Source organism: Sus scrofa, chromosome 9 (genome assembly GCF_000003025.6).
Source record: "Sus scrofa isolate TJ Tabasco breed Duroc chromosome 9, Sscrofa11.1, whole genome shotgun sequence".
NCBI classification, from domain to species: Eukaryota; Metazoa; Chordata; class Mammalia; order Artiodactyla; family Suidae; genus Sus; species Sus scrofa.
In genome coordinates, this window is record NC_010451.4 from 51,032,352 (window position 1) to 51,057,665 (window position 25,314).

Here is a 25,314-nt window from a genome sequence, read left to right on the forward strand (position 1 = left end):
TTAACACTTAACATGTTTAACATTTCAGTTCAATTGTTGATTATCTAGAAAGACCTTCAGTGTAACTGAGGTTGATTGAAATTGGACTAGTGTTCTTTGGATTTCTAGCTGGAATGACTACTGAATTCCTTGTTAGGTGCAATTACAATATCTAAATAAAAGATTCTTATACAACAGACCATAAGGCACAGGAACCCATTTAATATTTTCCAACTCCATATTCATTGTTATGCTTATAGCTTCTACCTGGAGAACTTATTTTTAATTACCTGCATTGATAGACACAAACTGAAGGTAAAAGAAGAAAATGATCATTGCCTTGTTTAAAATGCTGCTTTTATTCTTAAATACAGCTTATTATTATTATTATTATTTTTAGTGCATTTTTTTTTTCCTCAAGGACTTAGTGTAGTTTGCAAGAAAAACCATAAACAATTGGTAGGTAAAGTATAACAAGAAAAAGAAAACAAAATCAAGAAAAGAAGAATGAGAATATGTTAATTATAAAATTTAAAAAAAAAAAAGGAGTTTCCATCATGGCCCAATGGTTAACAAATCTGACTAGGAACGTGAGGTTGCGTGCTTGATCCCTGGCCTCGCTCAGTAGGTTAAGGATCCGGCATTGTCGCGAGCTGTGGTGTGGGTTGCAGACGCGGCTCGCACCTGGCATTGCTGTGGCTCTTGTGTAGGCTGGAGGCTACAGCTCCAATTCAACCCCTAGCCTGGGAATCTCCACATGCCACAAGGTGCGGCCCTAGAAAAGACAGAAAGACAAAAAATAAAATAAAAATAAATAAAATTTAACTTAGTTTCTATAAATAAAAAAGTACCTATTTTTTCCTTAACATTGTGGAACATAGATTAATAGAATCAAAATAAGTTACATAGATCTTATGAGAAAGGAAGAAACATTCTTTTCAAGGAGAGGCACATTTGCTATTGCTACCTGAATTTAGATGAAAATTCCAACAGCCTTTCTTTTTTTTAATAGATAAAGCAAAGTTGTTGTTTTAGAAAAGCACGTAATAACATTTAAACTTTATTGTATTTGTTTTACTCTATTTTATAAAAGTAAAGCTGGTTTTTTTAGAGGCTAATGAAAAATGACTCAAGTTCATATTCTTCCAGGCATCTAATAATGCAAGAGGAATATCAGATCCTAAAGGAATGTGTACACTAGAAAAATATTAAAATCAAACTGGAATAAGCATTAGAAAGATTTAAGATCTTACCATACTCATTACTCAGGTTAGTTTGAATTTGGTGTTGACTGGAAGTAAATTGGAGGTTATACTCTAAAAAGAGAGAAGACAGAATTCTGATATTCTGTATTAGGCTGGGGTTTCTTGAATGCTTTTCTGTTCTCTCTCCTGTTTAGATATATATGAATGTACTTTTAATTGAGACTATGAGAAAGAAAATATGTTCTCTTAACTCTTTTAAAGATGTTTTGGGGAAGATGGTGGTGCTGGGAAGAAATCCACACAGGACCAAGAATCAGTTTGATGTTGGCAAAGCGAATCTATTAATTATAATTCGATATAAAACACCAGAAAATATGAAAATGGAGTTCCCGTCGTGGCTTAGTGGCTCGGATCCTGCATTGCTGTGGCTCTGGCGTAGGCCGGTGGCTATAGCTCCGATTAGACCCCTAGCCTGGGCACCTCCATATGCTATGGGTGCGGCCCTAGAAAAGACCAAAAAAAAATATATATATATATACACACACACACATACACACATACATACACACACACACACACATATATATATATATATATATATATGAAGACAGACACACATTTTAAAACTTAGTGAGATTAAGATTAACTGGTAGACCAATGCAGAGTACACTAAACTGCAACATGCCTAGGAAGCTGAAGAAAATAATGAGTCCAAAGAAATGGGAAAATCACACTTTGTCCAACAAAGATTTTTCATTTATTCTCCAGAGTGAAGTCCTCTCTTGGGAAATATGTTTCTCAGAGCTGATTTTACATCCTTATTTCTCAGGCTGTAGATCAGTGGGTTCAGCATGGGGGTTACAAGGTTATTCAATATCTGAATTATAGCACCCACCAAGGCACTGGAATCGGGTTGAAGATAGATGATGATTACTGGCCCATAAGCACAAAGAATTGCAGCAATGTGTGCACTGCAGGTGGAGAATGCTCGTTTCCTGCCCTCTGCAGAGTGAATTTTTGATATGGCAATCCCAATCCGAGTGTAGGAAACAAGGATGAGAGAAAAGCAAATGAGAGACAAAAGACCAACATTTGTAAAACCTACCCTCTGGGCTAGAGATGTATCCCCACAGGCTAGAGGTAAGATTGCAGGTATGTCACAGAAGTAATAACCCACCTTGTTAGAACCACAGTAGGACAACTGGAAGGTGAGGGAGGTTAGGATAAAGGCATGGATGCAACCACCCATCCAGGTCCCTGTGGCCAAGAAGGAGCACACTCTGTGGTTCATTATGACCATGTATCTCAAAGGATAACAAATGGCAACAAAGCGGTCATAGGCCATCACTGTGTACAGAAAACACTCAGTACATCCCAGGAAATGGTAGAAGAAGAGCTGAGCAGCACAGCCCTGAAAAGAGATACCTTGACTCTGCCCTGAAAGGTATGACAGCATCTTGGGACCAGTTGTTGAAGAAAAACCCAGATCAAACATGGAGAGGTTTCCCAAGAAAAAATACATAGGGGTATGAAGCAGGGAGGAAGAGATGATAGCTGTAAGGATGAGCACATTTCCTAAGAGAGTACATAAATATAATGAGGAGAACAGAGAAAACAGCACAATCTCTAGGCCCTCTGTTTCAGGGATTCCCAGCAGGATGAACTCAGTCACCATTGTGTGATTTCTCATGTTTATGGAAGAATCAACTCTTGGGTGTCTGTGAAGAGAAATCTGGGGTTAAATTGAATATGTATGTAAATTAGCTGTGTTTAAATCAGTGATATGGAAACAGGGCAAATGATCTAGATAGTTACAGACTAGTGTTTCCTGATAGAAATGCCTTGATTGACTGGGTCATTTTGCTGTACAGCAGAAATTGACAAAATATTATAAATCAACTGTAATTTAAAAAATTTTTAAAAAGGAATTGCCTTGATTGTCCCACTTTTCTCCATACTGGATCTGTCTCTCTGCAGTGCAGTTTCTACTTACAACCCCCTTTATTAGTCTCACCAAGAAGCCTTGTATGACCACTCTCCTTTATCTTCTATTCTTGACAGATACTATGCAAACCAATTGCATGGATTTTGAATACTCATTTGTGGTTCTAAAAGGAAAAAAAATACTCAACAAAGATCCATCCAAATTTCTTATGTTCACCTAAGACAATTTGGTTAACTCAAAAAATCATTTATAATCCTATAAGCCACATTGTTTCTCTGGGTAGGAGAGTCAGCAATGGGAAACTAGGGTATTAGCTCTAAATGAACAGAAATTTACAGGTCTAGAGCTGATAGGCTTCATATGTAATTTTTTTTAAATGTGTAACTTGTAGCCTCTATTTCCCTGAATTAAGTAGTAGGTAAATTGGTGGTCTTCATTTCAGGCTCCCAAATCTATAATAGTCTAACCAGATATACAAGTTAAGCAACACTGTAATTTTGTGGCATTAGAAGGCACAGAGATAGGCATAGAGGGGGTTTCTTTCCAATTTTCATATTTTCAAAGATTCTGCTGTTTTTGTCAGTTTGTTTTAATTTTTCCTGCACAGTGAGCTCTTTATATTATAGATCAGCCAATGAATCCTATCGCCTAAGACCCTACCTATCTCTATTTTAATTTATTTTTTAGTGATTATGAGGGGAAGGAGAGAATAAGAGTTAAAAAAAAAAAAAAAGTGAAGGACAAAATTTGGGCACTTACAAGGCAAACAGGGAACATAACTGGCTGGTGCTATTGCATGTTGTTTTTCTTTCCTTCTCCAGCAGGAGGAAGGAGTCCTTTCCTGTTAAATCCCCACCAGCTTGCAGTCTGCTGGGAGATATCCTAAATTCTTCTTTTTCAATCACGTACAAATAGAATGTCACAAATCTAGGTGTGCTTTAACTTCCCTACAGTAATTTCCCCTCTGACTCTAGAAACTGCAATAATTCCAAGACACTAAAGATTTTAAATAAGCTTGGTGTTCCTTTGAGTATTAATCCCCCAAGTCAGGGACCATATTAAACAAGGGAACAATTAAATGTTTGGTGTAATTGGAACTCAGAAATGAGACAGAGGAGTTCCCACCATGGCTTAGCAGTTGACAAATCTGACTAGCATCCATGAGAACGCAGGTTCGATCACTGGCCTTGCTCAGTGGGTTAAGGATCTGGTGTTGCCATGAGCTATGGTATAGGTGCGTTGTTGTGTCTGTGGTGTGGGCCAGCACAGCTACAGCTCCGATTCTACCTCCACATGCCGCAGATGTGGCCCGAAAAAAAAAAAAAAAAAAGAAATGAGAGAGGAGGAAATTGATTAAAGATTAAATCTTTTTTCTTTTCTTAAAAGGTTATGGCTGCACCCGTGACATATGGAAGTTCTCAAGCCAGGGACTGAATCAGAGCCACAGCTCTGACCTACTCTGCACCTGTGACAATGCTGTATCATTTAACCTCTGTACCAGGCCAAGGATCAATCCTGCACCTCAACAGTGACCCGAACCACTGCAGTTGGATTCTTAACCCACTGCACCATGATGGAAACTATAAGATTAAATCTTTTATGATTTCCTTTGAAAAATATACTTCAGTGGAATAATAATTACAAAATTTATTTGGCACATATATCACATGTTTATAAATACATTTGTATATTTAATACTTTTCATATATATGTGGGGTTTTTTCGGGGGGGGGCTGTACCTGCTGCATGTGGAAATTCCTGGCACAGAGCTAAACTTGTGCCACAGTGACAACCCTGGATTCTTAACCCACTGCATCAGAAGAGAACTCCCTGTATATGTTGTCCTGATGAGTTAATTATGTTATTTTACTGTGTGTATCAAGTAACAGTAACTAGGGTAGCTCAGAGAATTTTAAAAAAATTGACAAAAAACTGGTCTCATGGAAGGGTAGGAACTAGGATGGCCCCAGGGATCTCAGCAGTAAGAACATTAAGCAGCCTCAGGGCACTGCTGTCTGGTGATTCAGCCTCAGCTGCCCGTTGCTTCTGGGTGTCTCAGCTCCAGATTCAAATCTGATTTCCTTGGTTGAATCACATGCCTGCCTCTGTGGCCAGGGTACTGGGTACAGTGGCATGGAAATGGGCAGTTCTCCAAAGGGTAGGGGAAAGGCCTATTGCCAGAAGAAAAGGGGAAGAAACATGCTGAGAGGCCAAAAAGAAACGAATCCGAGTAGGAACCATGAGGTTGCAGATTCAATCCCTGGCCTTGCTCAGTGGGTTAAGGATCCAGTGTTGCAGTGAGCTGTGGTGTAGGTTGCAGATGTGGCTTGTATCTGGCGTTGCTGTGACCGTGGTGTTGGCCGGCGGCTACAGCTCCGATTAGACCCTTAGCCTGGGAACCTCCAAATGCAACCCCAAAAAGACAAAAAAAAAAAAAAAGAAAAAGAAAAACTCAAGGAATCATTGAGGTGGGGTGGACTATCAGATTCCTCATTGGACACATTCATTCACTTGCTTATGTATGCATACATGGATCCATTTATTCCCATAAACTGAGTACCAATTATATTAGGGCATTAATTATTTTCTAGGAGAGTCAGAAAGTTTGAAGGGGCAAGGTGGTTAAACATAGTTCCTCTGCCCAAAAATTTAGAGTATGTGTGAAAGTAAAAGAGTGTTGAAAATAAACGTCCTATTGAACCCTCATAAAACTCTGACGAAGTCTTCTACAGATAAAGGAAGTCAGGATCAAAGAACTTAAGTTCTTTTTAAGCACCAAATCATGGTGCTTACTCTGAAAAGAACTGGGATTTGACCTCCTCTTTAGGGCTTTTGGCCCCAAATTTTCCAATAATCAAGTTTAGTGTTTAGGAAGTGTTTAGGTAGTTATACTATTCCAAATAAATCTGGCATTATGATTTAAAAAGCAAATTTAAGGCAGAATGCTCTTTAACATAAATGGCGTTGCAGCAATAGCTATTTAGATCCATATTCTAAAGTAATGAAAATAAAAACAAGAATATACAAATGGGACCTAATTAAACTTAGATGTTTTTGCACAGCAAAGGAATCTATAAACAAAATGAAAAGACAACTTACAGAATGGGAGAAAATATTTGCAAATGATGTGACTGATAAGGGATTAATTTCCAAAATATACAAACAAGCTCATACAACTCAATAAAAAAAACCCAATCAAGAAATGGGCAGCAGATCTAAACAGACACTTCTCCAAAACATACAGATGGCCATCAGGTGCATGAGAAAATGCTCAAGATTGCTAATTATTAGGGAAAAGCAAATCAAAACTATAATGAGGTTGCACCTCATTCCAGTCAGAATGGTTATCATAAGAAAGTCTACAAATATAAATGTTGGAGAAGGTGCAGAGAAAAAAGAACCCTCCTATAAACTGGTGCAACCACTATGAATAACAATATAGAGGTTCCTTAAAAAAACCAAAAATAGGAGTTCCCATTGTTGCTCAGCAGTAACAACCTGACTAGTATCCTTAAGGTTGGTTTGATCCCTGACCTTGCTCAGTGGGTTAAGGATCTGAAATTGCTGTGGCTGTGGTATAGGCCAGCAGCTACAGCTTCAATTCAACCCCTAGCCTGGAAACTTCTATACGCAGCAGGTGTGGCCCTTAAGAAAAAAAAATGAAAAAGAAAACAAACTAAAAATAGAGTTACCTTATGATCCAGCAATCCCATTCTTGGGCATATATCTGGAGAAAATGATACTTCAAAAAGAGACATTCATCCCAGTGTTCACTGAAGCACTATTTACAATAGCCAAGACATGGAAGCAACTTAAATGCCCATTGATAGAGGAATGGATTAAGAAGATGTGGTACATATATGACATATATACAATGGACTATTACTCAGCCATATAAAAGAATGGAATAATGCCATTTGCAGCAACATGACTGGACCTAGAGATTATCATACTAAGTGAAGTAAGACATATAAAGACAAATATTATATGAAATTCAAAAAACTTATGGTTACCAAAGGGGAAGGGAGGGAGGAAGGATAAATTAGGAGTTTGGGATTAACATATACATACTACTATATAAAAATAGGTAACTAACAAGGACCTACTATATAGCAAAGGGAACTATTCTACTATTCTACTATACTCAATATTTTGTAATAACCTATTAGGGAAATGAATATGAAAAAATGTGTATATATACCATATATAACTGTATATGATTCAGATATATATATGAAACTGAATCACTGTGCTATATCTGAAACTTACACAACATTGTAAATCAACTACACTTAAAAATAAGTAAATTAGTAAATTTAATATTTTTGTTGCACATCTATGATGAGTCCACTGGACTATAGCATTTTGAGATACTTTAAAGGTGATAAAGCTAGGGTGGGGATGTGTGTGTAAAAGATCAAATATTTATTTTGAAAGTTTCAGAAAAATTGCTATATTAAGTATAGCTGCTTGAGGAACTGAGACGGAATCCTAATTCTATCCACAAATAAATTGTGTGATTTAGCAAAATATACCCAACATCACTAAACCTTGTTTCACCTTTTGTAAAATGACCTCAGCATTCTTTTGCAGATAAACTAGTTAACCCAGGCAAAGCAATTGCATTACAGTGTCTGGTGAGGAGGAAAGACTTGATAAATGGTAAGACTAGGCAGATTCCCTGAAGGCCACCTTAGGTTACATTTCTCAAATTTTCTCTGCCCATACCAAATTGAGGTATTTAACAACCAAACAGTGATTTGAGAGGGTTCAACAGTTGTTGGAGCTATAAAGAAAAAGGAGAGAACTAGTAAATTAAAAAATCCCAGGATATGTGAAAACTAGATAGGCAGGCTTATTTTTAAAGAGTTGTTAAATACATAAAGCATAAAATTTTCTCTGTTCACCATTTTCAGTGTACAGTTCAGCAGTGTTATGTATATTCATGCTGTTGTGCAACTGAACTTCAGGACTTTTTATCTTGCAAAAGGAAATTCTATATCCATTAAAAAAAAAAAAAGACTACCTATTTTCCCCTCCGTTAGCCTCTGGCAATCTCTGTTACACCTTCTTTTTCTGTAATTTGACTACTCTAAAAACCTCATTTAACTGGAATCCTACAGTATTTGTCTTTTTGTGACTGCTTATTTCACTTAACATAATATCCTCAAGGTTAATTTTCTTCCTTTTTTGAGTCTGAGTTGTATTCCATATCAATGGATGCTTGAATTGCTTCCTCCTCCTACCTATTGTGAATAATGCTGCTATGAACATGCTGTAAATGTGAGTATCTCTTCAAGACACTTTTGGATTTATACTCAGAAATAGAATTGCTGAATCGTAAGATCATTTTATTTTTAAAATTTTTGAGGGAGCACCATACCATTTTCCATAGTAGTTGCACCATTTTACATTCCCACCAACAGTGCACAATGGTTTCATTTTCTCCACATTTCTATTATTTTTTTTTCTTTCTGTAAGTCGTTCTAATGCATTCGAGGTGATATTGTGAATTTGGTATGCATCTCCCTAATGATCAGTGACATTGAGCATCTTTTCATAGGCTTGTTGGCCATTTGTATGTCTTCCATGTAGAAATGTTGAAGTCCTTTACTCCCTTTTTAATTATTTCTTTTTTGTTGTTCATGGAGTGAGATTTTAAGAATTGGTGTGTGCCTGTGTATGTGTGTGTGCACACATGTTTTAAGTAACATTTTATGTGTGTGCTATACTAAAGTTTTAGGTATAGAAAGGATTTAAACTGTGTTAATTTTTTTGCAATGCCAGTCACTACAACACTGATTTAGGAGGAGCCAAAAAAGTGGTCAGAATTCATCCAGATTTGGCTTTCTTGTATCTTCAATTTTACTTCAATGAGAATATACACTTAAATTAGTGTATGTGGTTGTTCTGTATCCTAATTATTTCACTTAGGTTTCTGTTTTTATGTAAATAAATATATACAGTTACATCATACTTTGAAAGTCTAAGTAGTGTCCATTCATTCATTCAACAAACTTACACACAGTGCCTACTATGTCCTTGGGCCATGTCTTGTGAATACGATGGTGGATAAGACAAACATGATCTCAATCTTATGGAATTTTCCATTGTACACAAAAGAAAGCTGTTGAACAAGTTAAGTGTTAATATGACAAGTCTCTGTCCATAACAACTACCTCGGCTTTACAGGATGTCATAGTATGTGGATTCTTCCACCAATTTCCAGCCTTAATAAGACAGCAAACTAATGCTAGAATTTTTTGAAGACAGCATATTGTCTAAGATACATTCCCAAAGCAGAGGCATAAGATTCTTTGTGATCTTAGATTTTGCAAGTCAGGTTGGGATGGGCCATAGAACCCTCATATTTATGCTTTGTTCCTTTTGTCTCATGCCTTTTGTAATGGCAGCAATTTATTTTATTTGGGATTTGCACCTTTATATTTTGTTTTAATGGTTTCAAATCATTTCAAAAATTTTGAGAGTAAAAATGGAACACAAAGACTACAAATCACTAAAATGTCATAAAAACTAAGGGTAGATGTGTCTGTGGGTTCTCTAGTAAATATTACCCCCTTCTTCCTCCCTGGATTCCAGAGAATTTTGAGAAGTAATTTATCGATTTGAGCATTGTTGGAGGCCAAGTTGGAAAATGTAACTTGGTGGGAGAACCAGGTAACCATGGTAACAGAACCCAGTAATGACATCTTTTCATTAAACAACACTGAACAGGAAGGCTTTTCCAGTCTTTCATACTAAAGGGTAACTTGGGATATTGGCAGCATGATACAGTAGGAGTTAAGATGGCTTGGGGCTGGATCTGGCTTTACATAACTAAATGTGCTATGAAGGGTGAAACAGTAATTGCTATATCTGTCACCATGTACACAGAGGTGCAATGGGTGTGCCACAACATTAGTGAAGATAATTGCAGTCAGTATATAAACATGACTTATGCCAGTGCATATTTTACCAATTGTTGAACACTTTCTGTGTTATCATAAGCTCTAGGGAGGGATAAGCATATTGCTAGAAAGGTCCTCTAGGGTGGTCATGTGCTAGAGGAATTGAGAGTAGGGGCTTTGGAGTTAACTGGAACTGAGTGTGAGGTCTGGTTTGCCACTTAATGTGCAACCTTGGGTTCAACTGAAGCATCTAATTCTCAAAACTCTATTTTACAAAATGGAAACACTTTTATGGGAGATGATATGAAGATTACATAAGATGGAGTCTATGAAATGTTCATCACAGTGCCTGGAAACATTATGTTCTGTCAATGGAAAGTATTCTTAGCAATATGGAGGAAGTGAAATGCTTGCAGATAGAAAAGGGGAACGGTTACATTCTAAGTGGAGCAAAGAAATGGAATGAAGGGTGACTCAGCACAGAGATGGCTGTTGAAAGGTGGTTCTTGGACTCCTCACTATTTCCACCCTGGCTATCATAAGAAGGAAACAAATTTGTCATCAGCTGCTTGCTATTCCCTTTGGATTTCTTTCCTAGAATTAGGCATGGAGGATTATATTAGTTACACAGTTACTCATGGGGCCTGAGACATTACACACAAAGAAAAACGTATTGGGTAAACAAAATATAATGTTTTAGAGGAAGCATTTTCTATCATATGTTTATTACAGAGAAGAAATAGGAGAATGATGTCAAAAGACAAGACATTTCTAAAATCCATTACAAAACCTACAATTTATTCCAGAGCAGTAAATACTACTTTGTGGAAAACCCTTTTTAGGGAGCTTTTTACTTCCTTGTTCCTTAGGGAATAGATTAAGGAGTTCAGCATGGGTGAAACAATATTATTCAATATTTGCACCATGGCACCCACCAAGGCATTGGGGGTGGGCTGCAGATAGATGATGATTACAGGCCCATAGGCACAGAGGATTGCAGTGAGGTGGGCACTGCAGGTAGAGAACGCTTTCTGCTTACCCTCTGCTGAGCGGATTCTCAAAATGGCAATTCCAATGCGCGTGTAGGAGGCACAAACGCTGAACCAAAACAATAAAACCAGAAAGCCAACATTAGTGGAACCTACTCTCTGGGCCAGGGAGCTGTCAGCACAAGCCAGGGGTAAGACAGCAGGAATGTCACAGAAGAAGTAGGCCACCTGATTGGGGCCACAGTAGGGTAACTGAAAGGTAAGGGACATGAGGATGGTGGCATGAAGACAGTCCACCAACAAGGCTGCCATGACCAAACCGACACAGACTCCAGGTCTCATGATGAGCATATACCTGAGTGGGTGACAGATGGCAACAAAGCGATCGTAAGCCATCACAGAATAGAGGCAGCCTTCGGTAGAACCCAGGAAATGATAGAAGAAGAGCTGCGCAGCACACCCCTCGTAGGAAATGGCGCGGCTCCGGCCAGAGAGATAGAAGAGCATCTTGGGACAGGTGACAGATGGGAACAATATGTCCAAAATAGACAGGAGTCCCAAGAAGAAGTACATGGGGGTGCGAAGGGTAGAGGAGGAAGTAATTGCTACAATGATGAGTAAATTGCCAAGCAGGGTGAAGAGGTAAATGGCTGAGAAGATGACAAAGAGCACAGGCTCCAGTCCCTCTGTCTGAGGTATTCCCAGCAGGAGGAACTCCTTCAGCTCTTCTGTGTCATTCCTCATGTTCCTGGCCGGAGGGTCTTGGGGAGATGAAAGGCAGGAAGCACGGATGTGGGGGCGGATCTGTGACAGATACAATCCCAATGCATTGATCACGACGAGTCTCTGTTTAAAGATGATGTTGAAATTAAGAATTGGAAATTCTGGAGTTCCTGTCGTGGTGCAGTGGAAACAAATCTGACTAGGAACCATGAGGTTGCAGGGTTCGATCCCTGGCCTTGCTCAGTGGGTCAAGGATCTGGCTTCGCTGTGGTTGTGGCATAGGCTGGCGGCAACAGCTCCGATTAGACCCCTAGCCTGGGAACCTCCATATGCCACAGGTGCAGCCCTAAAAAGACAAAAGACAAAAAAAAAAAAAAAAAGAATTAGTTCTGCCAAGAACATTTAGGGACTAGTAAAGAAAACCCATGTCTTCATATCTTGAGATATCACAGTCCTTCATGAATAGGGATACAAAGGAAAACAAAGCTTTAATGTGGTGAAAAACTACATGTGCTAAGAGAACAAAGATATCAATACGGAACAGATGAATATAGTTTGATTCATGTCTGTAACCAGTTATACAACAATAGATGCCCTGAAATAGACCAACTGGAAGTCTGATCCTCCTATTCCTTTACAGGTCATGTCTAGTTACTCAGACATGTGGTCAAACACCTTAATATCCATCAAATGTCTATGAGAACACCCACACCTCTGTTGAGAACAATGGATTGTGATGCAGCGCAACAAGCATTAAGATTTGGGTTAGATACATTTCTTAGTTAGAGAATTTTTTTAAATTTGGCAATGTTGATTTGGCTAAAAAGAAACTTAACACTAATAAATTTGGCCATTATTCTGGTGCTTTACATTGTTTAAAGTTTAGCAGCTAGATTGTCTTATGTAGACTGTAGGTGTTATTGAAGTTGATTCATATATAAAGATATAGATATGCGATACTTGGTGTTTGCTAACAGCTGAAAATTTGAATCCAATAAAAGTCCTTAAATTCTGCAATTTTTTGTGTATTTTCTGATTTTTAAAATTTTCAACTTTTATTGTAATAAAATGAGATCTAACCTCTTAGATTTTTAATTGTACAAAATTACAAGGCTCAATGGTGTAAGCAGATCTCGAGACTTTATTCATCTTGCATCAGTAAAACTTTATACATGTTAAGCAGTAATTCCCCATTTTCTCCCCATGCCCTGCCTGTGGTGACCACATTTTGCATTCTGCTTCTAAGAGTTTGACTTTTTGATTTATTTTAAAGGAAAAACCAGATATACTGAGAACATGAAACAGCCAGTAGGGTGTGCTGTGGTCAGTTGTCTGCTACAATGTTTGAGTTTATAAATCATTCAAGAAGAGATGCTGTTTTCAGTTACAGTTTTTACTGTTATGATTTGCTTTTTGGAGATCCAGAGTCTATGAAAATTATCTAATTATAATTGCCTGGACTTATAATGACAATTTCTGGTCACTTTCTCTGATTTTATTTTATAATAATTACTAATTGATAGTTTTGTCTTCTAAAAAATTGAAAGTGGTGAGATAAATTAATATCCATATTTACAAAAGGAATCGAGTACAGGTTTTATTAGAATATAGGGTCCCTGAGATTAAAGACTATAATTTGTAATTATCTGCAGTATTTATCACAGTGCCTGTGAATAGATGGCATTTAAATATGTTTAGACAGATTACTGAATGAAAAGCTAGAAATTAGTTTATGAGTATATTTTTTTAAGTTTCATGAAGATGCCATAATTATTCTTGTTCACTGCTGTGACCTAGGAAATAGAACCCAATAGATGTGTTTTTAATAGAATTTTAAAATGCTCTGAGATAATTCCTTTTGTCTTTTGGCTATTTTAAATGTGTTTTATTAATCCCTTTTTATTTTTAATTTTATTTTATCTTTTGGCTGTGGTGTGCAAGGACTTGAGGTGGGATCTCAATTCCCATGCCCTACGTACAAGTACCGCTCCCCTCTCAATCATTCAAAACACAGTAAAATATAAATCATGCTAACGCATGATGTCAGTGCCATGCAAGATAAAACAATTATACTTCTACTGGTTCTGAAGCAGCATAAATATTATTTTCTGGGAGTTCCTGTCATGGCGCAGTGGTTAACGAATCCGACTAGGAACCATGAGGTTGCGGGTTCGGTCCCTGCCCTTGCTCAGTGGGTTGCCGTGAGCTGTGGTATAGGTTGCAGACGAGGCTCGGATCCCGCGTTGCTGTGGCTCTGACGTAGGCCAGTGGCTACAGCTCCGACTCAACCCCTAGCCTGGGAACCTCCATATGCCAAGGGAGCGGCCCAAGAAATAGCAACAACAACAACAACAAAAGACAAAAGACAAAAAAAAAAAAAAAAATTATTTTCTGTAGGATAAAAGCTGAAAGCAAAAATAAACTATGAGAAAAATCCATGAAAATAACACCATTTATTTAATATGCTTTTTAAAATTGTCTTTATAACTTCAAACATTATTTTTTAAATCCTAAACATTCAAGTTTATCACCATTTCATTTCCTCACCACAACCCGACAGGTTCATAGGCACCACATGCAGGGAACTGAGAATGATAATTTAAACAGTAGTAATGCAGGGCTGCATCCATAGTAAGAAACAGACACAGCTTTCTAGAAGGTTCAATTCAAATGCATATGCTTGTCTAGGCAAGAGACAACACAGCAAATTAAAAGGAACTTGAATTAGAGGTCTAACATGTCAGGAAATATATGCAACTAATTTTTTAATCCTAAACAAGTATGGATGTTTGGAATGTGACAGATGCTGAAATAATAAGGAACAATAAAAAAAAGAATAAATGAATGCATTTCTGCATGCTGTTTGGTGGAGTGAATGGAGGAAAGAACTCTAGGCATTGCAAAAAATGGGAAGGGAGTCCATAGTTGTGATTTCTTCCAATAATCCTTGCTACCTGGGACTCCAGAATGAGAGATAAAAGGAAAAATTAAAGAAGATGGGGAGAAGATCTGAGATCTTACTTTGCCAAAAGGGCCATGACTGGCTCAATTAAGGAAAACAAACATTTTTACCCCCACCTTTTAATCTTCAGTTTCTTCTATAGATTGTGGGATGCTCCATCCCTAAGTGGCATAGAATTGGACATGCGTTGTTTAACCACAGATCTCAAATGGTCCTTTTCCTTCAGAATTACAGAGAGAGAGGATGGGGCTGATGGTGGCCCATCTCCAGGGTGATTTCTTCAGTGTTAGCAGAATAAAAATATCTCCTATTTTGTTGGATGTTAAATGATCTCATAGTCCCTCTGGAGCCCCACCCAAGATGTATCCTGAGACTCAGGGATCAGAAGCTCTGGAGGATAGGGAGCAATTAAATGCTGGATATTGAGTTTAAGAGGGAGAAGGTGTACAGAGATAAAAACAATCTTTAATTGTGAATCAAAGAGCTTGTGGATCCCCCATGGCCACCCTCCTTTTCTGTTCTGTGTAGACATCTATGAACCACTTTTGTTCTCAACAGATCTCAGGGATGTGACCTCTTTATCTGTCTTTTTTCCAGCTTCTATCTATTTTTTTTTAAATTCTTATAGTTGTGGAAGAATTTGTAACATAATGAAAAAAGCACCCACTTTGGAAGGTTTTGGTATGAAGAACCAGTCTGTTTCTCATTAGCTTTAAGTCCTTTAAAAGGTCACTGATCTTCTCTGAACCATAATACTGTCATTCATAAAATGGAGTTATAGTAGTACTTCTTGGGAAATCAGAGGAACATGAGATAATGCTTATAAACTTCCTGACACCTACTATTTACCTCTATGATTTGTAATGTAATTGGATGGAACATAGATTTAACTTCATTGCTAGAATCTTATTTTTTTTCTTACTCCTTTCCTTTCCCATTTTAAGATGATGGTTTTTATTTGTTTGTTTTGTTTTGCTTTTGTCTATTTTCTTAACTTGGTTTGGTTTAACTACCACCAATTGCAATGAAAGAGATGGTGAGAAATCAAACCAAATCAAAACCAAACTAATATTTACAAAGTCAGAAAAAATACAGGTAATCTCAGAATCTTCTCACAACAATGGCCTATTCTCTATGCAATCGAAATAATATTTTCCAGATTCTCAGTATTCAACTGGCCAATCCAAGAAAGGGAAAGTGAAACTAACATTTAAAGAGCACCCACTTGTGGCAAATGTCTTTAAAATCTTGTTTTACTTAACTCTTACAACATACATATAGAGTAGCTATTATTAGTCCACTTCACAAATGTCATGGATGATCAGAGAAGTTGTTTTCCCAAGATTACACAACTGTTAAGTAGCTGAGGTAGGAACTGAGCCCCAAACTCTTTGAATCTAAAGCTCACAGACTTAATTCTGAGGCACAGCCAAGTTGGCTCTAATACATCAGAACCTGGTTCCTAGTGTTCTCTCCAGTTTTGACGCTCTGGATGAACAAGGTTTGCCCTTTGGAGCCCTCAGAGAGTTAGACCCTTGAGCTTCAACTTTCTTATCTTCTTTCACACCAGTCCTACCACTCTACCCTGGAGAAGGAAGGATTTATTACTACTTGCAATAAGTAAGGAGAACCCAGGGATCCTTCCCAAAGCAGTGAACAGCAAAACTGGGGAAGTTTTAAGCTAATTATACATGCATATTCATGAGGGGTGTTAAGTGGAGGAGAATTCAGCCTAGACTCGGGGCAATGTCCAAACTTTACTTGACTGAAATCAGGAGTGTCAATACCATCATTCCATCCTCCACCTGGGTGGGGGCCTTAGTTCTCGGCCTCAGAACTTACTGAAGTTCAGGTTCTTTGTGTCTCAGCACAGAAGAGACAAAATTATAGGTAAGCAGTAGATTTATTGAGAGAGATCGAGAGTGTGGGCCATCTCAGAAGGCATGAGTGGCCTGGAAGATACACATTCTACAGTTAGAATGTAGTCCATCTCAAAAGGCAAGAGAGCAGCCTCCTTTCATACTTCTTTATGCTCTGTTTTGCCCAAAGCATATTTGCTTTACTGTATGACTCTTCACCAATGACTCAACACCAATGAGTTATTGCTCTTCACCAATGATAAGCATCTTCTAAGGAATTTTTGGACAAACAACTAAGCGGCTTTGTGATGACAGCCATTATTTGCGTCTCAAATTAAAGCTGTCTGTCTTACCAGGTAGAAGACTTAGCATAGGTTTACAGTAAGAACTCAATGTATAATAGCCAATCTAGCCTATCTACTAGTCATCCACCTATGATATGTTTCTGCTGGGCTTTGTTTTCATGTGATATTTACAAACATAAAATTTGCAAGTTACCAGTAATTACAAAAAAAATGATGCCTATTAATTCTACTTGTGATCACAAATAGGTCTAAGAACAGCTTATAAGACTTGTGTACCTTTGTGAGCATTTGCTCATTTGGTTGTTTTGAACTCTATTTCAAAATAGCTATAGTGGATAACAATCATAAGGCCTAATAGTAGACATCAGCATGTATATATTCTTAATTAACCACGTTATATATTTGGGGCATTTATTTACCTAAAGGTTTAGATGGTTTAAGACCACATAAAGGCTTTAAGTATGATTAGAATGATAGGAGTCTAAAATGATTTGCTATGGAAACATCAAAGGAGAAAGAACAGGGAGACTTAAATGAAACTCCCTGATGATAAAGATGATAGATAAAGAGGATAATGACACAACAGCAGGACAGCAGGAAATGAGGATAAGCAAAAGCATTGAAAGTCTCTTTTGAACCAGTGCTAAGTATTCTGTGTGGTAACACAAATGGCTCTTGTTTCAGGAAGGGAAATGACTCTCAGAACTGGAGGAAAGTAAGAGGCATCCTGGAATCAACATACACTGGCACACTTTAGGGCATGTGTGTTACACTGGTGGGGACTGAAACGAATTATGTTCTCATAATGCACAGATCTCTCTCTCCGTTTTATGCACGTAATCTTTTCATATTCAAAAGAAGATAGTTTCCTTAAAAGTTTACTCTTGTAATTGATCACAGTCAGGTGTCCTAGGTAGGATATGGGCTGTGTGGCACAGAACTCATATAAAGAAATCATAAACTTAGATTCATGAACTCATAGCCTCATAAACTCATGGAGACATTCATAACTTTCTCAAGTTAAAGTCTATGCTGATACAGCAGTTCCACTCCATGAAAGCCTCAGGGACTTGGAATCCTTCCCTTTTGTTGCTTCTCCATTCTTACAGCCCTGGTCCTCAGGGTCCAAAAGGCCCAGAATACATCTGCATTCTCCCCAGTGAGCAGGAAGAGGGACAAGGGTGTGATGTGCTATTGCATATATCATTTCTTATATGCTCTTGGTCAGAACTTAAGGTCACACCTAGCTTTAAGGGAGTCTGGGAAATGTCTTTACTCTGAATAGTCACAGATTTGGCTATCCTTAGGCTAATCTATATTAGAGAATACTTAGCAACATTAAATCATAGGGCAGATTTTGGAGTGGAGATACCTAATCTAATGTAGCTTCTATTCATTCTTTATTATACTATATGGTTTGTTTTCTTAAGTACTTTTATTACCAGATATTTTCTTGTTTATGTATTTTCTTATTTACTGAACATTTCTTCTGGCAATGTAAACTCCAGGTGGGTAAGGATTTTTGTGTCTTGTTAATTGCCATAATGTCAATTTCTAGCACAATGCCCCAATATAGCTGAAGTGTATGGTGACTAAAAGAATGAACTACATGTTTGTTTTTCAAAAGTTTGATCATGGGATTCTTTAATTTATATGGGAAGAGTGAAATCATTCATTGCAGTTATAAATGAATAAAAGATAAATAAAATGCATTCATATTTTTAATAACTATAAAGATTATATATATTATGCCTGGTTCAGAGACTTTTCATATAATTATCCTTCCAATAGCCAGCAGCATATGTATATTTTCTGATTCAGTTCCTTCCAAACAAGCTGCTATGTCCAGTCTTTGGAAGACTTGTAGTTCTAACATCTTTAGTCCTGCTGCATCAGTGATGAACTCTGCCCACTTTTCTAGCTTCTCCCTATTGTTGGCCCAGATGTTTCAGCCAAAAGAGAGAAATTATAGCCAAGAAAAATGATATTAGACATGATTTCTACCAAAGGGGAAAGATTAGTCCCTCTCACAATTAGTTGGGTACAAGGGAAGAACATGGTCCCAGGACTTAATACTCATAAAACAGAATTTGTGCTAATATTATGTTTTACTGTATATGTAGATCACATCCACTAAAATGTACTGGATCTTTTAGTTACCAAAGAGGTAACTTTGACATCCCCATTTTACACAGAATAGAACAAACTCAGAAGAAATGTGCTGCAGCAAATCCACAGCTGAGACCAGAATCAAACTAAGCCTTCCATACACATTGCATATTCTGTACCTGCTGCAGATTCTCATCAGCAATAGGACCCTTTCTTTAAGCCTCATGTTTAATAGGTCACTTTGAAAGAAAGATGATATAGCAAGCTGATCACTTCCAGTGTCCTTTAGCCAAGAAAATGAGCACAGATATTCTCAATTACTTACACTGCTAGCTCCTCAAACATGATTTTACACTCACAGTGAAAAACCCAAAAGTGAACCATGACTCGAAGACTTGGTGCATTGCCCGGTTCCTCATCTTCCCAGCTTGCATCTTGGGACAAATGACTCAAATTAGAGATGAGGAGTCAGTGATATAAAGCAGATAAAGTTCACAGCCTAGCACACAGCATGCCTGTGGTATTTAGGTCTATTACAGAAATATGTAGTTTTTGATATTTTTGATGTTAACTGTTACAGCATTTTCACTTGGAAAAAAAAAAATCCCTTCCTTTGGTCTGTCTTCTGATTGTTCCTTAGCTGAGACCAGGCAAAAGAGAAAAGTGAACATTCCGAGGTTGTAGCATTTTCCCTTGATCCAGAGAAAAGTGAATGTTAGAATATTTGTTTAAGAATTTCCCGTCGATCCCTTAGTCACATAGTTGCTACTTTATAACCGGTCCCTGGGAGGGGGCGGGTCTTCCTGGAAATTTTGTCTGCAGCAGTTTTCTGGTGCAGTGACTCAGAGTCCTCAGACCTGCAGGAGGAGGGAGGTAAGGGACCAGACAGCCCGAACTGGGGCTGGGTCATAACCCCTGCCCATGAGAACTAAGACCTGCCCATTCTTACTCCCTTTCTGCACCTTTAAATCATTTGGGGCTCGTTTTAACTGCAGGCCTACGGTGGGGAATCTAGTCCTGGAATGCGATCCCCTGAGGGTTTCCGTGGCTTTCGCAGTTCAGGGGAATCTTGGTGGGGGCAGGGGATGGGGGGAGAGGGAAGGGGGATTTAGCTCTCTCGAAATAATCTCAAGACCTGTCTTCCTACTTTACTTCTTTTTGGAGCTTTGAGCCTTCTCCCTCAGTTCCCCCCACCCCACTCCAATTGGATTGCAGCTCCTGAGCTCTTTTATACAGAAATTCAGGACCGACTCTGATCTCTTCTGTTAGTATTTGGAGGCTGAAAAACCTGAGCATTTAAAGATTAAATCACTCTCCGGTTCTATCCAAGCCCTACTTTTCACCCACTCTCAGGGTCCCTCGTTCTCCACTTCTCCCTGCAACAGGCTGCAGGGGGTGTGGCCCACTGCGCCACCCTCTCCTCCCTGTCCCTGCTGTACCAGGACTTCTGGACTCCCAAGGATCTGCCAAATGCGCACCCCCCTGGCTCTCTGAGCCACCCTCTACTCTCCCAGCTGCCTGGGATTCAAGGCATTGACCTTTGCCAGCCCCTGTGGCCATTCTTTGCCCACCTGTTGCTGAGTGACTTTCTGAAGTGCCCCTTGAAGGACAGAGAGCTGATTCTGTCACAACATCGTTATACTGGGAAAGGGGTGCAGAAAATCAAATTTCTCTCCGTGAGGAATTTGTCCTGCTGTTAGAATCCGGAAACAAGCTTATCTTGTTGTAGGAGACGTGGCCTTCTGCTTCTCTCTCCCCATCTGAGAACCAGCCTCGGTAGGTATTGCCTGCCCATGGGGCTTTGGTTGCCTGACAATGACTTCTTCATCTATTGTACCCCTGTGTCATTTTCCTGCTTTCAGCACCCTGCTGGCGTTACTAGAAATTCTTCCTTCTCTAGCCCCAGTCTGTTCTACCGGGGAACTTACCCCAGTCAAGGGTCTGCATGGAAACCTGCCCCACCTCCGCGACACTTGACCCCCTCCTAGCTGCTGCATGCCTCTGTGTTTCTGTCAAATTGTGAGTCATTCTGCCACACAGAGTTTTTACCCAATTGCTCAAAAGACAAACGGACTCTGGAGGGAAGAGCCTGTTTTATTGACTCCAATTTGTGGTGGTGGGGCACAGTGTATAAGAAGCAGGATTGTTGGGTTCAGAATAGTCCAGGGCAGGGTTCCAGTGGTATAAGGGCCAATGACTAGGACTAGTGCCATCTGTTGATTCTCTGAAAGAAATCAAGTGAATTATAATCTATGTACATAAATTTATGTTATTGCATCACATGAAATGGTTGTTTAAGATTGTAAAATTTGGAGGATATGTTTAGAATGGCCTGATTTAAAATAGAGGATATGTTGCATACCATAGATATATATGAATACATATATATATATGTATATATGTATGAGTACATATATATATATGTATATATATATGAATATCTTAGACAAGGGAAATCGACAGTGGTTTCAATTACGAGCCCCCTGCAAAAAAAGTCACAAGGTAATTGCTCCATGTTATGGGGTGCATTTTTTTTTCAATTTTAGAAAGGGGTACATTTTGAATCAGGGAGTTTCCTACTTGCAGGTGTCTGAATAGCATGACCCAAAGTTATCACAGAGATCTCTTTAACAATAGTAACAACAATGACAGGAACAATACTAATGTCTATCAGCATTGATTAAAGCTTTCCTATAGGCCAGGTACTATTCTAGGAACTTAACATGGATTATTTCATATGTGTATATACAGTGTATGAGTATTATGGTTTTCATTTTAGAAAGAAAAGATAGGTTCAGGAGTTCCCGTCATGGCGCAGCAGAAATGAATCCAACCATGAGGTTGCGGGTTTGATCCCTGGCTTCGCTCAGTGGGTTAAGGATCCGGCGTTGCTGTGCGCTGTGGTGTAGGCTGCAGACACAGCTCGGATCTGGCGTTGCTGTGGCTGTGGTGTAGGCCGGCGGCTATAGCTCCGATTAGACCCCTAGCCTGGGAACCTCCATATGCCGCCAGTGCGGCCCTCAAAAAGACAAAAAAGACAGGTTTAGAAGAGTGAAACTAATTACACTTATTCAATATATCTAAGGAGTGGTGTATTAAATACGCCTTTGAAAAAAGTGGAGCCAGAGTTTGATCAAGCCTCAGAGTGTTTCAGAGATTTCTTGTTTAGTGGGTACTTACTAAATCTTTTGCCTTCCCCACTTGGGTCTGGCATTTAGAAGGTCTCCACTATTATGCTGGAGAGAAGCACATAAGGTTCTGGTACTTGAACGGATAATTCCCAACATGTCACTCTGTTCACAATATATCTTTTCCACAGTAACCTTGTGTCACCATGGTGCAGCTCTGTGGCCTCCTAACCTGCCAGGAGGAGCCAGGTAAGCCTGATTCGGCACTCCTATTTGCTGTTGCATCCCTGGCACCTAGCACAATGCCTGGCCTGCCGAAGGCATTCTGTTAAAGTTTGGTGAACTTTTGAACTCTGGTCTATCCCCAGTGCCACTGAAGAGCATCTCTGTGACCTTGTCCATTTGTGAGTTTGTGGCTGGTGTGTCTGTAACCTTAAACTACGAGAATGAGGAGAAAGTTCCTTTGGAGGTCTTCTTTGTATTCCCCATGGATGAAGACTCAGCTGTTTACAGCTTTGAGGCCATGGTGGATGGGAAGAAAATTCAAGCAGAATTACAAGAGAAGATGAAGGTACTAGGGATAAACACATTCTCTCCTCCCTTCTTTTCCTAATGATGCTCTTCAGGACCTCTAGCAAATGCAACTTCACAAAAAAAAAAAAAAAAAAAAAAAAAAAAAAATGCCGATATGCTTTCTTCTACTGCCTTCTAACTGCTATTTTCCTAAAATCATTTGGAGGGAAAGTCAGTCAGAGGCACTCAAAGTATAGCTGTGAACTTGGCAAGACCAATCATAGCCCCTTCCCACCAGTCTTTTTTTTCCTGTACCATTTGCGCCTTCATCAACCATGTCCTCTTTCTTTCACTGTTCTCCTTAGGCGCATTCCAACTATGAGAATGCCATTAGCCAGGGCCAGCAAGCCTTCCTATTAGAGGAGGACAAGTGCTCCAGGGATGTCTTCTGCTGCAACGTGGGGAACCTCCCCCCTGGGTCAAAGGCAGCGCTCACCCTGAAGTATGTGCAGGAGCTGCCTCTGGAGGCAGATGGGGCTCTGCGCTATGTGCTCCCAGCTATCCTGAATCCTCGATACCAGCTCTCTGGTGACTATTCTTTCCCTTTGAGTACTACTGGTGGGTGGATAATTGAGGAAACCCCTTCAAAGTATAGGGTGCTCAAAAGTGTGGGAAAGGAAAACAGAACTAAGGTCACTTTTTGTAGGTGGACCTGAGGACAGTTGCCTTAAAATGAAGGCTCCCGTCGTCCCTTTGGAAGACCTGCCCTACACAATCAGCCTGGTGGCCACCATCAGTTCCCAGCACAGCATTGAGAGGATTCAGTCTAACTGCATCTTGAGTCCCACTGAGTACCTTGACGATAAAAAGACTTCTGCTCGGGTAACTCATAAGAGACCATTATTGTTGCTGGTACCCCTTTTCTTTAGACCCTGACCTTGGTCCATTTCTTCCTAAATGGTCCTTACTTTTTCTTCTTAACCCAGAAGGAATCACACTGTGCTCCTTCTTCATTTGCCTTTAGTCACTAGGGCCTTCTCTCCACTCTTGCCCCAATATGAGCTCCTGATCATACTCCCTCCTGGAAGAAGCCTGTAGATCTGGGGTCTTACCTCAGCCCCAGGCAGCAAGCAGTGATAGTTCTAACATGGCTTCTTTGCTTGTTCCCACCTCAGGTTTCCTTGGCTGATGGACATAAGTTTGACAGAGATGTGGAACTGCTGATTTACTACAGTGATGTGCATACCCCCAGTGTGGCTTTGGAGATGGGGAAACCTATGCAGAAGCCAGGTATTTTCTTTCTCCCTTCATAGTCAACTCCTAAAGGGGTAATTCCCTGTTGGAAATTATCTTCAGATTACTTTCAGTTTTCTTTCTTCTATCCAGTAGTGGGTAAAACACTGAAATAGCTTACACTATGATGCGTTAAAATGTTTGAATATCATGAAACAATGAATATCATACAGTTATGTCTTCTAGCCAAATTTAAATGAATCAGTAGATAATTGAACAAAGGACATGAATAAATAATTCACAAGATGAAATACAGTTAGTTTACAAACGTATGTGGCAACGATCAGTCTATACAAATGCAAAATAAAACAAAAATAATAATGTAACATTTTCACTTTTCAAGTTATCAAAGATTTCCAAATCTGGTGATGCCTCATGCTATTAAAAAGTGTGGTGAATTTGGCACTCAGAGCTTGCTTGAAGCAAAATAATTTGTTATCAAGCTTCTGAGAGGAAATGTGGTCAAATGCATCAAAGTAAATATTTATTTTGGTAATTCCATCTTGGGAATCTTACATAGGAAAATAAACCTAAATACAAATTTTAAAATGTGCTGAATGTCCTATAACAACATCAAAAATTGATAAACAATCAAAATGTCCTACAGTGGCTAAATTCACTATGTTCTAGGTATTTGATGAGTTATTATGTGGCTTCTAAAATAATGTACATTGACACATTGAAATAATATGAAAAAAGGCTTCCAAAGAATGTTAAAAGTGAATTGTATAAATAGATGCCAGTAGGAAATAGCCTATGCACTGGGAAAAACATTTGAAAATACAAGAACACTAACATAACATTGTAAATCAACTATATTTCAATAAAAAAATTTAAAAATTAAAAATAAAAGCACAGGAAGTATGTAAGTAGTAATTGTGATTGAGTTAAAACTAAATTTATTTTTACTTTTTAAATCTAATAAATAACTTTTATTGATTCATACACTTTCATGTAATCTCACTTGGTATTCTTTTTTTACTGTGGTAAAATTTATAGAACATCAGCTTTACTATTATAATTTTTACATGTACAGTTCCATTACTTTAAGCACATTCACCTTGTTGGGGATCCATCACTACCATCCGTCTCCAGAGATTTTTCATCTTGCCTTAATTTCCTTACTTCTCAGACTATGTTTAGTTTCTTCATATTTAGTTTATGACTTTAAGTAGTTTGTGACTTCTTTTTTTTTTTGTCTTTTTGCTATTTCTTAGGCCGCTCCCACGGCATATGGAGGTTCCCAGGCTAGGGGTCGAATCGGAGCTGTAACCACTGGCCTACACCAGAGCCACAGCAACGTGGGATCCGAGCCGCGTCTGCAACCTACACCACAGCTCACGGCAACGCCGGATCATTAACCCACTGAGCAAGGGCAGGGACCGAACCCGCAACC

At 38.8% G+C, this 25,314-nt stretch overlaps 3 protein-coding genes across 15 annotated transcripts in view; 1 reads left to right on the forward strand and 2 right to left on the reverse strand.

Annotated features, from left to right (window-relative positions):
• LOC100513751 (putative olfactory receptor 10D4) lies at positions 243–3,522 on the reverse strand. The gene is made up of 2 exons (XM_003129984.4): positions 1,964–3,522; positions 243–285 (listed from the first exon to the last, which is right to left on the reverse strand). The coding sequence occupies exons 1-2, from the start codon at positions 2,872–2,874 to the stop codon at positions 243–245; spliced, it is 954 nt and encodes a 317-aa protein (XP_003130032.2). The 5' UTR covers positions 2,875–3,522.
• Positions 10,399–11,967, reverse strand: LOC100513942 (olfactory receptor 148-like). The gene has a single exon (XM_003129985.2). The coding sequence runs from the start codon at positions 11,957–11,959 to the stop codon at positions 10,835–10,837; it is 1,125 nt and encodes a 374-aa protein (XP_003130033.2). The 5' UTR covers positions 11,960–11,967; the 3' UTR covers positions 10,399–10,834.
• Positions 19,762–25,314, forward strand: part of VWA5A (von Willebrand factor A domain containing 5A) — a 47,937-nt gene continuing 42,384 nt past the window's right edge. For 7 of the 13 annotated variants that reach the window (XM_021063046.1, XM_021063047.1, XM_021063043.1 and 4 more), the window contains exons 1-6: positions 19,762–19,857; positions 22,304–22,361; positions 22,481–22,683; positions 22,991–23,213; positions 23,332–23,507; positions 23,801–23,915. In XM_021063046.1, coding sequence (XP_020918705.1) covers positions 22,319–22,361; positions 22,481–22,683; positions 22,991–23,213; positions 23,332–23,507; positions 23,801–23,915 — 760 coding nt within the window. In that variant the 5' untranslated portion in view covers positions 19,762–19,857; positions 22,304–22,318. Of the gene's footprint in view, positions 19,858–20,713; positions 20,761–22,303; positions 22,362–22,480; positions 22,684–22,990; positions 23,214–23,331; positions 23,508–23,800; positions 23,916–25,314 lie in introns of all 13 variants that reach the window. The other 6 variants (XM_021063049.1, XM_021063050.1, XM_021063044.1 and 3 more) reach the window with 5 other exon arrangements.

Coding starts and splice junctions, on each gene's coding strand:
- LOC100513751 (XM_003129984.4), bottom strand. CDS start 2,874: ATGAGAAATCACACAATGGTGACTGAGTTCATCCTGCTGGGAATCCCT. Junction 286..1,963: donor AGAAACATATTTCCCAAGAG/AGGACTTCACTC, acceptor TACCTTCAGTTT/GTGTCTATCAATGCAGGTAA.
- LOC100513942 (XM_003129985.2), bottom strand. CDS start 11,959: ATGGTTCCTAGTCAGATTTGTTTCCACTGCACCACGACAGGAACTCCA.